This window comes from Barbus barbus, assembly GCF_936440315.1.
Source record: "Barbus barbus genome assembly, chromosome: 1".
Classification (NCBI taxonomy): Eukaryota; Metazoa; Chordata; class Actinopteri; order Cypriniformes; family Cyprinidae; genus Barbus; species Barbus barbus.
This window is the reverse complement of record NC_136729.1, coordinates 45985191-46002696: the sequence shown is the minus strand read 5'-3', so window position 1 is coordinate 46002696 and position 17506 is coordinate 45985191. Positions and strand designations below refer to the sequence as shown.

At 39.3% G+C, this 17506-nt stretch overlaps 1 protein-coding gene across 1 annotated transcript in view; it reads right to left on the bottom strand.

The window, feature by feature from the left end:
• LOC306868823 (adhesion G protein-coupled receptor L3-like) overlaps nt 1-17506 on the bottom strand; it is a gene marked incomplete at its 5' end in the record, with an annotated part of 222555 nt that overhangs the window by 83367 nt on the left and 121682 nt on the right. The window contains 3 exons of the mRNA XM_079415205.1: nt 3312-3497; nt 5960-6063; nt 11350-11685. Coding sequence (XP_079271331.1) covers nt 3312-3497; nt 5960-6063; nt 11350-11685 — 626 coding nt within the window. The remainder of the gene's footprint in view (nt 1-3311; nt 3498-5959; nt 6064-11349; nt 11686-17506) is intronic.

Genomic DNA, 17506 nt, shown 5'->3' with positions numbered 1-17506 from the left:
GTTTGAAGAAAAAAAAAAGCTATTACACTGAAAAATTTAAAACTACAAATTTAAATTAGGATGAAATAAAACAGTTTAAGCACATAACAAAATTACTAAGAAATTGAAATAAATACTGAAAAGATAAAACATAAAAGCTAATTCAAGATGTTAATAAATGCTATTACAGTATCTAAATAATACCTCACTGAATTAATCAACAGCCTAAATGTTGCAGTTCCTAACAAAGTTATTGGCCAACTATTTAATTTACTCTCCAAAGCCAAGTTTTACTGGCACTCGGTTTCTTGTATTGTTAATTTTGGACCCTGTGTGATATTAATACACACACAACATCTGAATGAAAGGTTCTCTGAGTGTCTGAAGACAAACGACACGCAGGTCTGGAGAAAACAGCGTCAAAGCGAACCTATTTAGCTCTGCGGAAACTTTAATAACGCTGGCGATTATTCATGCCGCATAATGTCCTCGGAGCGATAGGAGCCTCAGGATGGCGAGAGTTTCTCTTCGCCCAAGTTAAACCTATTTTTAAACAGACGGCTGACTGCGGGGAGAAACACAGGGGATCATTCATCCTGACAAACACGGACATCATTAAAAAAAACACCCACTGCTCTCCTCCTCCTGCTCTCCATACCGACTGCATCAAAGAGGATGCTTTATCTGCCTCGCGCTTCCTGGCCGTTTCTCTGCTGGCGAAGTCAAACATATTAAGAGGAAGAAGGCTTGTCGATTTAATGCAGTAATATGGTGTGATTACTTATGGAGAAACCCATCCCACCCTGACCTGTCCATCGTTTTACATTGATGCAGTTACTGATGAACATGATGCAGGACGACTGACTGCTTGCCTATGAGAATACAGTATGCCCTAAATTCAAGATATGATGGCAGAAAATGCCCCGTATGAGTTTTTACCTTATATTTACAGTGCTATGCATAAGTTTAGGCACCCATGCTAAAGTTGACTAAAAAGAGGAATAAAAAATAATCTTTTGGAAATTGAACTTAATGCCTTAATTAAAAAAATTGGGAAAAATCCAACCTTTAAGGACACCAATTTTCTTTGTGAATGAATAATGTATCGTAAATAAATAAATGTTCTTCCTTAAAATACAGGGTGCATAAGTTTGGGCACCCCTATGTTAAATTCCCATAGAGGCAGGCAGATTTTTATTTTTAAAGGCCAGTTACTTCATGGATCCAGGATACTATGCATCCTGATAAAGTTCCCTTGGCTTTTGGAATTAAAATAGTCCCACATCATCACATAGCCTTCACCATACCTAGAGATTGGCATGGTTTTATTTCAGTTAGCCTAATAGCTGGTTTGATTTGCATTGAGAGGTGATCTTATGGAAAGTACTCCATGCCAATCTCTAGGTATGGTGAAGGCTATGTGATGATGTGGGACTATTTTAATTCCAAAAGCCAAGGGAACTTTATCAGGAACATTTATTTATTTACGATACATTATTTATTCATTAAGAAAATTGGTGTCCTTAAAGGTTGGATTTTTCCCAATTTTTTTAATTAAGGCATTAAGTTCAATTTCCAAAAGATTATTTTTTATTCCTCTTTTTAGTCAACTTTAGCATGGGTGCCTAAACTTATGCATAGCACTGTATATCAGATTATATAGTTTAGCAATATCAAATGATTGAGAGCTGTTTGTCCCCAAATATCTGTACGATTGCAAATATTTTATTGATTTAATAGCTGTTGTTTTGAACAAATCGAGTGGGTGAATGATTTAATGACTCCCCGGTGTCAAATTAACACCGCTCTGTGTCTATATGGGTCCACATTACAGTGTTAAAAGTAACACTGAAGCAGTGTTAAAGTTAATGTGGTAATTGAGAGATGCATTGAGTGATGATTTACCATTACTGAAGACACCTGATGTTAACAAGCAGAATCACCAAAGAAGAAAATCACAAGCTTTTAAGTCACCATTATAATGGTCAGTGTTTACTTTGGTTGGGCCCTTGACCCTCGCTTTTTTCATTTTATTTGGCTGATATAATTGAATTATAACAGCCAGACTTTTGCAAAGACCAAAAGTCATCAGGTGGTGGTGTTGATTATGTTCTAACATCATTTGAGTCTAATATCTGAGTTAAATTTCCTGTATTGATTACAACAGCCTTGTGATTCCACAGTGAATGATTCTGTATTTTCTATAAGAAATCATGCTGATTGATAGGGGATCAAATACTTATTTGACTCATTAAAATTATAGACTGATCATTTCTTTGTCAGTGGGCAAACGTACAAAATCAGCAGGGCATCAAATCATTTTTATATATTATATTAAGTACACTCTTTTTCACAAGGGATTTGCTCAAGTTTGTCAGGTTAGAGGCATTACATATTTGAAAGACACTCAGTTGTGTTTTGTTTTAGTGACAATAAGAACAGAATAAGTTGAATAAGTTGAAAATGTCCAGTGCACCTGTGAGTATCTGTGTGACGCATGAACAGACAGATGGTCATTATCACAAGATAAACACTTAACAGACTGATCAGGACCTTTTGCTCATTGGTGCTGTACTCTCTCTGCTCTCTTTCTTCTCACATTACTGAATCATTTAAGCTCAAATCAATATTTCATCTCCCTTTATTTATTTATCTGGTAAGCAGCCGGGTAATGAGCTTTGCACCAGGTCCCGATCACCCAGTCAGGGTTTATTTTGTGAAACTAACCGGCTGACTGTACATCCATTACATATTCATCTTTGTTTGTCCCTGAAATAATCAGTCCGGGATGTTCTGATCTCACAGTCCAAACACATTTTACACTCATTTCTGTGCAACCATTTGCAGAAGCTGAGCAACCATTTTACTGAAAGGCAGTGATTGGGTATGAATGATTTCAGAGTGCATAATGTTATGGCTCAATTCTAAACAACTTTAAAGGAACACTCCCCTTTTTTGGAAATAGGCTAATTTTCCAACTCCCCTAGAGTTAAACCGTCGAGTTTTACCATTTTTGAATCCATTGTCTGGTGGTAGCACTTTTAGCTTAGCTTAGCATAGATCATTGAATCGGATTAGACCGTTAGCATCTCGCTCAAAAATGACCAAAGAGTTTCGATATTTTTCCTGTTTAAAACTTGACTCTTCTGTAGTTACATCGTGTACTAAGACTGACGGAAAATGAAAAGTTGCGATTTTCTAGGCCGATATGGCTAGGAACTATACTCTCATTCCGCCGTAATAATCAAGGAACTTTGCTGCCGTACCGTGGGTGCCGCAGGTGCAATGACATTTGACTAGACTTATATTATAGTGTTTGTCAGACGCAGTACCTTGTTGAGGCTCCGGGCGGCGCTGTCCTTTCCTCCGGGGGTGAGATTCCTGAGCTGGACGTCCAGCAGGTCGATCAGGTGACCCATGGCCCGGACGGTGTAGGTGATGTCACCCGCGTGCATGTGACCCTTGGTCTGCTCGGAGAGCTCACGGGAAATTATGGCTGCAGGTTCACCCGCTAGGAACTACAACACACACACACACACACACACACACATTGTGAGTCCAAACTGATCCCAAACAGAAGCTATTATCAGCTGTCTCTACATGTTACACTGGCATAAGGGAAGGTGTTTAACATTGAAAAAAATCTCCTTTATCTAAGCATTTCTCCACAAGAAAGATTATTATTTATTTTTTTTTCTCCATTAATTTACGTAAAAGCTCTGAATGAAGTGATTCAGTAAAGCAGGTGTGGGTTTATGTGTGTTGATGACCGTCAGCAGAACTGAAGGTGTTGGAATAGCTGTTAATGTTCCTGTAGCTCAAACAGCAGAGCGTGACGATAAACAACACCAAGGTCATCACGGGTTTGAGTCCCAGCCAATGCATGGATGACAATATGAATGAAAGTTATTTATTTATTTATAAATATCAGCTTTAAAACGAGGATTTACAGTCTGGGATTCGTGATCCAGGCGCATCAATCCACGCAAGCAGGGCTTTCAAAAAGTCAGCACGCACCATTCATCTATTTCAGAGTGACAGTAATACAATATTTCTGCTCAAAGCTCACTTAGAGAGTTTGTAATAACATTCTATTGTGACCTAATACAGATTTTATATTAAAAAATGACACATAAATGTATTATATTGTATTAAATGTATAATAAACCGGTTTATCGTTTCTCATGTAAACATCTTTTATTCTAATTTAAAAAAAAAGACACAAATTGTATGAAAAACATACGTAAACCATATTCTATCATAAATTTATTAGCTTCATGTTTCATATGTGTTAGCTATATTTTTGCATGGCTCATTCTCTGCAGATCAGATCATCCTCGTGTGTTTGTGTGCTAGAGGCGGCTGAAGATGTGAGAAGCGAACGACTCTTGACTTCCCAGACAGTGCAGCTCTGTTCTTTCAAGTCGTGGCAAAAACATGAGCGCAGATGAGAGCCACGCACTCTCGTGTTGAGTTTAATCACAACACTCCTCCAGCTAACGGAAGAGATGTGTTTATTTGCTAATGAGACGCAACTAAAGATGTTGTCTTCTGGGCTGCCTGCTGGGTCAACACACACACACACACACACACACTCATTTCGCATCTGTAGGATTGATTTGAGCGAACAGCTCCTTTATGTCAGCAGTACATGAAGAACAAGTCAAAGTTAGCAGGAAAACACTGAAAGACATTATTTGTAGTTTGCTATATGATGCTAAAGGCCACATGTGCCTTAGCATTCCTCTTTTAAATATACTTACAGTAATTCTCATAAAAATAAAAACATAGCTTGAGGAATATGAACAAACCAATGTAAATAAATGTGAACAACAGAAAGTGACAAATATAATTAGTCACGGTTAGTTACTAACAATTCTAGTTATATTCTACACTATAATCAAACTCATTCGGCCCAGTGCAATTTTAGCATTATTTATATAATATTATATTACTTATTAATATTTTTTTTTTATTTTATGTGCCACATTTTTATTATGTTTTCTAGGTATTTATTTTTTTCACCTAATATTTATATTTTATTTCAGCTTTAATTAATTTACTAAAAACGTTTCATAGTTTTATTTTTAATTTAAGGTATCACAACACTAATTAAAATAACTAGTGATAAGTGTTTTTAATAAGTGTTTATTTGCTATTTCTGCAGTATATAGTATGTAAGCTCTGCAAAGCTATGTCAAATATTCGTGTAACTACTACCTTTCCCGAGTCTTTTTTTTTAAGTGCAAGTTTTTAATCTTACATTACATTTAATCTCAGCTGTATAAAAGAAAAACATTTTTAATCATTTTAGATGTCCAACAAGAGAAGCTTGCATACATGAATGTTACAAAAAAGCATCAGTGCAAAGGTAAAAAGTTACTGATTTACAAAAGTGCAAAGAGAAAATGCTACCGATTCCTAAAAAAGTGCAACATGCTCAGTGCAAAGACAATAGGCAAAATAAAAGGCAAAACATTTAGATAAAAGTGCAATGAGAAAACGTTGCAAATTCCAAAAAACGGAAAATACAAAAAAAAAAATGCCACATGCTCAGTGAAAAGGAAAAATATTAACGGTTCACAAAAAAGTGCAGCATGCTCAGTGCAAAGGCAAAATGATACAGATTTACACAAAAGGTAGTGCATTGCACTTTTTTGGCGTCTGAATAAAAGCATTTTATAATTTTTTTATGATTACATCCGCAATTTTTTAGTTAGAATTTGAGCTGATGCACCAAAATATGCACCATTTTCCATTTACAAACTTCTTCAGTATTTGGCACGAATGTTTCACAACTTTATTGTCGTTTTTTTAGAACAGTTTCAGTAACCAATAACATCACTGGACTAATCAATCAAAGGACAGATCCAATTGTTCTATAATTAGTGAGAATGGCAGGATACATGTACATTATGTTTGACTCTGTGTGTGTGTGTGTGTGTGTGTGTGTGTGTGTGTGTGTGTGTGTTTTCCAAACCTTCTGGTTGATGATGTTGACCCATGTGGAGGTGCAGTTGCTGAGGTCGGGCCCCTGCTGGTCCCACAGTCCCTCTGGCCCCTGACAGGCGAACACAGCCGTCCCTGCACACAGAAAGCAGCCGTTACTGTGAATTCATATCATACTGTAAACACACATCAACGTCCTTCACTGCTGCTTCCACAGATGACACGAAACGCTTTCAAACGTCTGTGATCATAAAAGAATGTCTAATTACTTCCTCTGATGGAGATAAAATCACTGCAGTGTGTGTGTGTGTGTGTGAGCTCTAACTACAGCCAGATACAGAGATGTGTGTGTGTGTGTTGTGTTCGTTCCCTGGAGAGCACTGGTAAAGGTCATTTAAAGCTCGTGGAGAGAGACATCTCATTCTCAGCTCTAATTAGAAGGACAGAAGAGGGAAAAAATGCCATATTCTTCCAGTCGAGTGACTGTATCGGCACTCAGGTGAGATCACTGACACACACACACACACACACACACATACACACTCCAGATGTACTGTCGGCACACACGCACAACAGCAGTGCGATAAAAGACTATGTTCAATAAGCACATGCATTACTAATAGTAATAACAATCAAAATTAACATTCTCCACCCAGTTATAGTCCAATAGTTTACATGTGAGGAAATATTTTTAATAAAAATAATGTTACAATATTATATTAATCCTTGTATCCTTGTAAGTGTTGTTTAAAATATCTGTTTCTATGTGAATACATTTTAAAATGAAATTTATTCTGTGCTCAAAGCTGAATTTTCACATCATCCTTCAGAAAGCATTCTAATATGCTGATTTGCTCAATATTTTTGTGGAAACTGATACATTTTTATTTGAAATAAAAATATTTTGTTACATTATGAATGTCTTTACTGTCACTTTTGGTCAATTTAGCGCATCTTTGCAAAGTAAAAGTATTAATTTCTCAACTTTTGAATAATATTATATAATGGGGTTTTAAAATATACACGTCAATCAAAAGCTAGTTTTTTTGTGATGTTGTTGTTGTTTTGATTGAGTTTATGAGGATGTGCATGTCTTACTCTGAGAAATGACCAAAGGACAAATCCAGTCTATTGCTCTGAAAACTTCAAGAACAAACAAATAATCATGAAGAAACTGCCAATCACCCGAAACCATGGAAACAGACGGGAGGACTGGAAACGTTTGGATATGAGCAGCGAGAGAAATGAAGGGAAAAGCTGAACTTTAAAGAAAGAAAAGGAGAGGAAGGAGAATGGCAGTGGTGTGTTTGATGCGTGTGCTGCGCTCCTGTTATTTGTGCTCGCGCTGTGTGTCGTCTGCTGCACATCCACACACTCACTAATAACCAAAGAGAAACACACCACACCTGGGTTACCAACACAAGCTGTTAAACATGCAGTGACCAGGGCTTATTTGCTCTGAAGATACGGGGCAAGGCGTCGCTATGCAGTTGCTAGGATGCTCATGGTTAAGAGAAATGTTACTTGTTAATATCTATCAATTAAAATGGAGAGACTACACATTCTTCTTTTTTTGTTAAATAATAATAACTATTATTACTATCATTAGTATTATTTTTTAAACATTGTTTATTATAATTTTGTTTGCAAGTCAAACTGGTTATATAAAAATAACCAATAATCACACTATGAAAAATAGTAAATATTTCAAACATATCACTACAGTATTATAACAAAGTCACGATTTTACAATAATACTAATAATATTAATTTTTTTAACTTTTTCTAACTGGATTTAATTTATTTATTTATTTTTTTTCCACAAACTGAATATATTGTATACAGTTATTATAGTTTTTTAAATGTTATTTCATATTTGTTTTTATTATCCCTAATTAGGCTTGTTATTTTGGAATTTCAGGCTCCTTTTGAGCATGAAGTCTGTGCTTTCTGTAAATGTAATTGTTTAGTTGATTCCTTTATTTATACTGGGTGTGTGAGAGAAGTATTTTTCAGGAATGTTTCCAATTTTGTGCAAAATAAGCCTGCATGCTGCTCAGGCCGTATTATGCAGTACAGCTGGAAGCTTGTTTCCACCACAAGAAATAAATACAATAAAAAAATTAAATAATGTAACTGAAACTTTTTTTGGGCGATATAAACACAGAATATACTTGGAATTGCAAGAAAGTAAGTCAGATTTTAAGTTTATCTTGCAATTCTGACATTTTTCCAGGTTATATCTCACAGTTTTTTTTAGAATTGCGAGAAAAAAGTCTGATTCATGAAATATAAATTCATAATTGTGAGGAAAAAGTCAAAACTCTGAAAAAAAAAATCAATTGTAAGATGTAACTCACAATTACGAACTGAAAACTGAATTTAGGGAAAAATAGTCAGAGGTATGAAAAAGAAAGAGACTTCTGAATTCATTGCTTATAATTCTGTTTATATCGCACAATTTTACTCAGAATTATGACCCCCTCCACACACACAATTCTGAGTTTACATCTCACAAATATGAATTTATTTCTAATTAAGTTTATCCTGCAATTCTGACTTTTTTTATTTTGTTTCTCATAATTCTGACTTTTCTTTCTCAGAATTGAGTTTATATCTCACAAATCACACTTTTTTCTCACAATTCTGAGGATAACTTTGAGACAGACATTATATCTTGCATTTCTCATTTTTATCTCAAAATTCTGAATATCAAATCTGACTTTGTTGTCTTCAGAATTCTGAGAAAAATTGTGAGATATAAATTCAAAATTCAAAAAAATCTGAGTTACTAAAAATGAACTCAGAAGTCTGACTTTTCCTTCCAGGAACTCGAGCTGTGTCGAAACGCTAGAGGAACGTCTTCAGCGTGACCGCGCTCTGAATCACATGTGTAATCTGTCCAATGGAAGGGCGAGATGTCACGGACGGGTGACGTAATCGACCAGGAAGCATAAAAGTACGTGCGGTGGAACCGGCGTTTGCTTTTTGTCATTCAGCAACCGCTACTCTGTGTGTGTGTCTGTCGATCTGTGTTGTGAGTCTTATTTAGTGTTGTTTGTCCCTAAGCACAATCACTTGAAATAAGGTCCACAATGTGTGCAAGCATTTGGGCGAGTGCAGATCGCATTACAGGCTGTATGTTCAACCCTGCAAACGTTATATCACTGCTGGGGATATACACAGTCCGTGTGTGGTCTGCTTGAGAGCAGAGCACGCATAGTCAGCTCTCGAGGGAGCTCCGCCTGACAGTCCGAGGAGGTGGACGTGAAGGACGTCAATGAAACAGTGTTTGCACAAGCATATTATGAATGAGAACGACGTGCGGTCAGCTCTAAAAAGAAAAAGAAAAAAGGGGGCTGATTGTGCTTCTGAGGCACGGCGGCGAGTGAGATCGCAACATGGATTTGGCGGACAGGTTGGAGACGGGTTCGCCCTATCTCCTCCTGCATTCCCCAGATCTAGCGTGGTGCGTTTCTTCCCCCTTTGAGTGAGAGCTCGCTGTTGCAGCGCGCGTTGCCGAGGCGACCCGTGCATTACGTCATTCTCATTCATATCAGAAGCGATGCCCCGGGTGGAATAGACGCTCGTGAGCTATCTGTCCCATGGCGCGGCGTAATCTCTGAAGGCTCGTGGCTGCAGGTCAGGCTGGTGCGTGTCTGCACAATATGGCAGTGTTACAGGCGTACCAAGCGACATACCTGCATAGAGAGCTGGATGAGGGAGAGGAGCTCAATTTAGATTGAAAAAAAAGCTGGTCTCTGAGCTCCGTAGAAACGCTGACTGTGGTTGACCCTATCTGACATGAAGGAGAAGATAGGGTCTTCCTCATGGACGCCCGCTTGCGCCTTCTGGCCTGTTCGGCGACGCCTTCATTTCCGTCATCGACAGGTACCAAGAGGCCCGTAAACAGGCGGCAGCGTTTCAGCGGTTTCTCCCTCACCGATCTCTAGCTCAGTGGGCTGCTGGGCGGGAGCAGCCCTCGCCGCGTGCCAGCTCCTCGTTCAGAGAGGCACAAAACAGAGCGTGGCTACCCACACCCCACCGAGGTGGGGCCGTGGTGGCAAACGCTCTGGGTCGGGGACCTCTAAGGCTAAGCCGGTTCTGCGGACTGTTCTTAAGTCTAAGAGGTCCTCAGCCAAAAAGCCCTGGCATGCGTGGAACAGGGCTTACGAGGGCAGACCCCTCTGGGGCAGAGCGGGTTACACCTCATGATACGGTGTCCGACTCCCCCCAGTGCCCTCGGGAGACCAGTTTGCCAACCCTGCCAGAGTTTCAGGGCACAGCTGGCTCCAGCGAGCACTTCTCTCAGTTATTTCCGCCCCGAAGTGTAGCGAAGCTGAGAAGCTCGCCACCCCTGCAGGGGTCTCTAGAGCTCCTGGTTCGGCCGTCTCCTGCCGGTCCTCCGCTTCAGGGCACCGAGCTAGCAGTTCTAGGTACACCTGAGGCCAGTCTCAAGAGACTGGTTCCCTCAGTAGGCACTTGGCGATGTGAAAAATAAAAGAAGCATGCCAAGCGTGTCTCATTGGGTCCTGCCTTGTAGGTTTTGGTTCTACCAGCCTGATCTTCTTAGGAATGACGCAGGTCTGAGGACCATCGTTCAATAGGAGGCTTCAGCTGAGGCAGTCCAGATGCTATGGCCCAGGACTTATGAGGGCAGGTCCCTGGGGACGAGCGGGTTACACCTCATTATACGGTGTCCGTCTCCCCCCAGTGCCCTCAGGAGACCAGTCTGCCAACCCTGCCAGAGTTCCAGGGTGCAGCTGGCTCCAGCGAGCGCTTCTCTCAGTTATTTCCGCCCCAAAGTGTAGCGGAGCTGAGAAGCTCGCCACCCCCTCGGGGGTCTCTAGAGCTCCTGGTTCGGCCATCTCCTGCCGGTCCTCCGCTTCAGGGCACCGAGCCAGCAGCTCTGAGTACATCAGAGGCCAGTCTCGAGAGACTATCGTATTAAGTCGGCGCTCCACTGCCGCCTCTCAGCGGGGTGATTCCCACGTTGGTGGGCCCTGAGCAGGCTCTGGTCATGGAACAGGAAGTAGACACTCTTTTGAGGAAGGAGGCCATCGAGGTGGTCCCGCCTCACGAAAAAGAGCCCGGGTTCTACAGCCGATATTTATGTTTTATTTCTCGAAAATTTGACTTTTTTCTTTTTTTTAATTTGAGATTTTATTTTTTTTTATTTCATGGTGGAAATAATTGCTTGCATAACAAACAAAGAGTATTACTTTAACATAATTAGTTAATATATTAATAATGAATAAGATATTTCAAAATCTTGAAAGGGTGTCTCTTTTGATAAATTGACGATAATAGCGCTCCGTTCCTGTCCAAGTATTGGAGCAACTACGTAACCAGTGCATCTCCCGGCGCCCTCTGCTGGTGAACACAATCACTACTCGGCTGCTCTGGACTGCTGTAACTTACCGATGGTTCCCGGCGGGCAGGGCTGCTTGGCCACGAGGCCCTGCCGTGTTTTGGGCCAGGTGATGGAGGAGTCGGTGAGGGGACTGCAGAACTCCATGGCGATGTTGGGCAGGACGGAGGACAGGTCGGAGCGCGCCGTGACCTCGGGAAGAGCCGCCAGCTGCCGCTCTGTGGTGGTGCTGCGTGGGGCCGCCGGTGTCGTGGAGGGAGATCGGGTGCTGCTGGTCGTGGTGGTGCTGGTGGAGGTGGAGGCGGTCGTCGTGGTGATGGTGACCGGGCGAGTCGTGGTGCGTGTCGTCGTCGTGTCCATTAAGACGTTTCCCGAGGAGGACGTTTCTGGAATCAGAAGAAAAAATAGAGTTACAAAACAGATAATTCTGGTCCTTAATTCTTGTTGGTTGAGCCATGTTCGAAGCCGTTGTAAATTACTCTACAAACATACACCTCTTTGTTTCTGTGTGTTGCTCGGCAACCACTTTGATGCAACTACAACCGTTTCTGAGGAACTACATTGTTTGGCAGAAGAATAGTGTTCTTATTAATATCAATACATTTGATTTACTTTGTTTTATTTTGTGAAACTGTGGTGTCATGCTGAATGACCACAAAGAGGTGTCCAAAAATAATGAGACTTTTAATCTCAAAAGGCGAGGACAGACGAACACAGCTTTATTCAATCACATGGAAGAGCGCATAATAAATAAAATCAGCCTATATATAATAACGTAGACACTTGTGAACTATGAACTGCACCCCAACCTAAAGTATTACAGTAAAGATACCACAGAAACCTTGCTATGTATATGGAATAACCGTTTTATAAAAACAATCAGCCCTGTGAAGCCGTGGTTTACAGTGAATTTATAACAGCTAAGTACTGTAAATCACGGCTTCACAGGGCTTATTGCTTTATTTTAGAACACAACAAATGATTTTTAAATCAGAAATGGTATGTCCTGTAATAATGATCATTATTATAAATATACATAGTAACACATTATCTAGCAACAAATTGCTTAAATAAAAAATCAACCAAGCAGCATCCTGAAGAAAACGACTTCATACTGAGATACAAAGGCTGCGTTCTCTCCCCAGTCGTTGGTGTCCTTCTCCCTCTACACCAACGACTGCACATCTAAATTCTCCTCTGTCAAGCTCCTTAAATTTGCAGATGACAACAGACTGATCGGCCTCATCCAGGACGGTGACGTGTCTGCTTACAGACAGGAGGTTAAGGAGCTGGCTGTCTGGTGCAGTCTTAACAACCTGGAGCTGAACACGCTCAAAACTGTGGAGATGATTGTGGACTTCAGGAGAAACCCCCCTGCTCTCCCCCCACTCACCATCATGAACAGCACTGTGACTGCAGTGGAGTCATTCAGATTCCTGGGCACCACCATCTCTCAGGACCTGAAGTGGGACAATCACATTGAGTCCATTGTGAAAAAAGCCCAGCAGAGGTTGTATTTCCTTCGCCAGCTGAGGAAGTTCAACCTGCCACAGGAGCTGCTGAAACAGTTCTACTCTGCCATCATTGAATCCGTCCTCTGCACTTCAATAACTGTCTGGTTCAGCTCAGCTACCAAATCTGACCTCAGAAGACTACGGAGGGTAGTCCGGACTGCTGAGCGAATCATTGGCACAACGCTCCCCACTCTCCAAGAACTGTACTTATCCAGAGTGAGCAAAAGGGCTGGCAAAATCACTCTGGACCCCTCACATCCAGCACACTCCCTCTTTGAACTGTTACCGTCTGGTCGACGCTACAGAGCTCTGAGAACCAGAACGGCCAGGCACAGGAACAGTTTCTTCCCTCAGTCAATACATCTCATGAACACTTGAGACTAAACGTGGAACACACAACTGTATTATACATTATTTATTCACCACACATACTTATTTTTTTATGTCAAATTTGCACATATCAGACCTGTATGCACATAATTGTCTATATTATATATTGTGTTTTTGCTATTTTGTACATTGCCTATTTGTATATTTGTATATTATTATTTTATTATCTGTGTCCTGTCCTGTTGCTGTCTTTCTGTTACACTGTAGAGCTTCTGTCACTATAACAAATTCCTCATATGTGTAAACATACCTGGCCAATAAAGCTCATTCTGATTCTGATTCATTCTGATACAAAATCACACAAAGATCTAGTGGCTCTAATGCAGACATTTCTCTGATTCATCTTTATCATCAAATCTACTGCTGAATTTCTTGTCAAAGTTAACACTCATCAAAAAGCACAAGAGTTTGAGTTTAACCTTGGAAGACTTCTTCTCCAGAAGCGTCATTAGATGTTCAAGAGTGAAGCCGTGCTGTCTGCATTGTTAAGGATTCAAGATATATTTTTATTATTCTTATTATTATGAGTGCCAGGAGTGCTAGAAACCCTCTGGTTTTTCTCATGATTATGATTACTAGAGGTTCAAAAGCAGAATATGTTTTCACTGCTTACTGCTATTATGCCAGACGTGTTGCTATGGTAACTACACCTTCATCTCTAATAAATAAACACGTTTGTTATACTTTATAGTACATATTAACAACAACCTACACTTCACACCTATACAATAACTAGAAAACCTCCACACTATTACAGTTGTTTTTTAATCAATTAGATTTTATTTTTTATATTTTCTGTTTTCATTTTAAACTTTTAGTTACTTTTTTGGTAATTTTGTTGTGTTTTTGTCATTATTGTTATTATTATTATTACTATTAGTTTAATGTTAATAGGTTTTAATAACCTATTTCAGTTTAGTTAACATCAAGTTAAACTAAATTAATATTCTATTATATATTTATTTTTATATGAGCTAATGTTTATCATATTTGCTGTAATATCTTTTTTTAACAGTTTTTGTTTGATGGTTTATGGTATACCATCTTACCATAGAAACATATTAATAAGCATATTCAAAATATACTCCCCTATCAGGCATAAAATACACACACACACACACAAGAAACCAAGAAACAACACTAACCAAACTGCTATTTTCATTTCAATACCTGGTGATCTATAAACACAGAAACAGGTTGCTTTATGCAGCTTTAGTGCAATTATTAAAAAGATGAAAGCAAGCAAGAAAATAAATAAATAAATGCATTCTAATCTTAGGAAGAATGTTTGCTGCTCAAATTATCAATAAAATAAAAAAAACAATATGGCTTTAAATGAGTATTCAACTGCAAAAAGCTGCAATTAAACTGCACAGTATGCTCCAAAGTGCATACATACTCAATATATCCATTAATTTTCTTTTTCTTTCTTATTCACACAGAGTGATATATTTCACAGGAATCACATTTATTGTTTGTTCAAATCATTCAGCAATATTACAAAGATAAACTTTGTACTTGCAATAACATGCACTGATGAACGGATCAGAATAAGAGCAGAAATGTGCATGACGTGAGTAAACAGACCGGATGATCAGCTGCTGACAGTTCTCCAAACACAAATAAAGGGCTGAAATGATCTGGCTGAGTCTCTGATACTCTGAGCCTCCAAGGAGCTAATGTGCTAATAAACACAGAAACCAGCGAGAGAGAGAGGAAAACAAAGCAATAAGCCAACAGAAGAGACTCGGGAGGAATTATGGGTAAGGCCTACGACCCAGGAAATAACACACACACACAGGCTCTTGTGCTGTAGGGTGATGTGACGGTAATAGTTTTGTGTTTGTGTGGGCAGAACATCGACTCCGATCTATAATTGTTTACATTACAGAAAATTACATTTCCTGCCGTTTTCACGAACTGACCGCGTACGGCCAGCAGTGCTAGGGCTAACTTCACTGGTAAGAGAGTCTCCCGTGGTCTATTAGCAAAGAACTGCCCATTCAGGGTGGAAGAGACATCTGACTGACATGTACACCTGCCAATGATCCCACAATATAGCCATGAAAAACTAATTCACCAAATGGTACAGTGATCACGGCTCATGAAAAGACATAACTAACTGCACTCAAGTGCTTCCAACAAAACGCTGAAATAAATACATGAATAAAGACCAAATCACAGCCCATTACAGCATTGCATCACTTGCTCATCAATGGATGCTCTGCAGTGAATGGGTGCCGTCAGAATGAGAGTCCAAACAGCTGATAAAAACATCACAATAATCCACACCACTCCAGTCCATCAGTTAATGTATTGAGAAACCAAAAGCTGGTGATTAATCTTTGCTGATTTTTCTCCTGATTCAGAACAATGACTTTTCCACTGGCGCTACTATTAATTATGGACTTGAAATGTCTTGAATTTGTTTCTTCCAAACATGCAGCTTTTGTCTTCTCCAGATGTTAACTGATGGACTGGAGTGGTGTGGATTATTGTGATGTGTTTATCAGCTGTTTGGACTCTCATTCTGACGGCACCCATTCACTGCAGAGCATCCACTGCTGAGCAAGTGATGCAATGCTACAGATTTCTCCAAATCTGATGAAGAAACAAACTCATCTACATCTTGGACAGGCTGAGGGTGAGCACATTTCCAGCACATTTTCATTATGATCTGTTCCTTTAAAGTCCAGAATTGCTTGAGTGTCTGCTAGCATGCTAACTAACTCTACATGTTAATATTCACTCCAGTGTTTTTATGTGCTGTAACATAATGAAGTTTTTGATTATTAATATTATGTTTATTAATTCCACAAACCCTATGCTTGCCCACTATTAATTATTTGATGAGCAATTAAAAGTTCAGCATCACCTGCTGCAGGAGTTAATTCTCTTTTAAAACTTTAATAAGTCGTGCCCAGAGGGCTTATATACTTATAAAACAGCAAATCAACCTGATTATACATTTTTCTTACAATTTTTGGCCTCAGCCATTTTATAGATAAGGATAGTGATAGTCCAAAGAGAGGCTAATGGGATCAGATGTCCATCTGCACGTCTTCAACTCGCTGATTAGTTTTAAACGAGTTGAAAATTTGGTGCAATCCAACCACATTATGCATTATATTTCATATCCAGTTTTAATTTTGAACAATTTGTATTTTCTGAGTAGTATCTATTAGTTAAAACACATATTTGAGTTTTTAATTAGTTCTGCATTCCAATAAGCATGTAGAAGGAACCTTTTTAAAGGGGTCATGAACTGCCTTTGTTTTTAATTTTGTTCTGTTCTCTGAGGTCCACTTATAACGTTATCAAGATTTTTACATCAAAAGCATTATTTAGACGTAAAAAGTTATCTTCTGTCCTGTTTTAACCCTCCTCATCAGAATGCTCTGTTTGAACAGGCATGGTATATTGTAGACTTAGAAGTAAACGCCCACTGCTATGATTGGCTAACGGTTGTGTATGTTTGACAGCCTACATCCTTCATAGATGGATGCATAAATACTCAGTATATATCAAATGATAACAGACAAAGCAATAGTGACCACGCAATAAAAACAGTTACTCACACTTGTGTGGTGCGACATCAGATCTAATATAGTTGCATAGCTTTGTCTTTTAGTTTCAGTCTTTCTGAAGATCCTGCATAGAATTGTGCCTTGATTGTAAACTAATCTGCGATAAAATGAAGTGTACAAAGGACCAAGTTCTTACTGACGCGGCCTTCATCAAATAAAGTTTATTGTTTGGATTCTGTGTAGACCTGCATTTGTCACTCTTGCCATTTACCTACTACATGCGCGAGTCAGTGGGCGGGGCTAAACAGGGAATGATGTATAATCGGTGGGCGGGGCTAAACAGGCAGTGATGTAGAATCGGTGGGTGGGGCTAAACAGGCAGTGCAGTACAGGGCTCCAGACTCCAACTAAAACGGTCGCATTTGCGACCAAAAAGTTTTTGCTGAGGTCGCCACTGGCGACTATATACATTTATGCTATTATTTAAAAATGTGCATGCAATGCCTTTTTTCCTGATTGTTTTGCAATCACATCATTTGTTATGTTGACGTAATAAATTGAGACAATGTGTATCAAAGTTTTAGTGGAAAAACAGCCTGCTATAAGAAACTCCAGTTGTGACGGCATGAGAGAGATCGAAAAAGTGCAGAAAAGCAGTGTCTATTTCGTGCACAACTTTAACAAACTACAGGTAAATCACTAAAATATAAAATATCGTTATCAATCTAATATTATAATCGATACTATGGCTTCTTGTTATCTTTAGCCTATGCTGT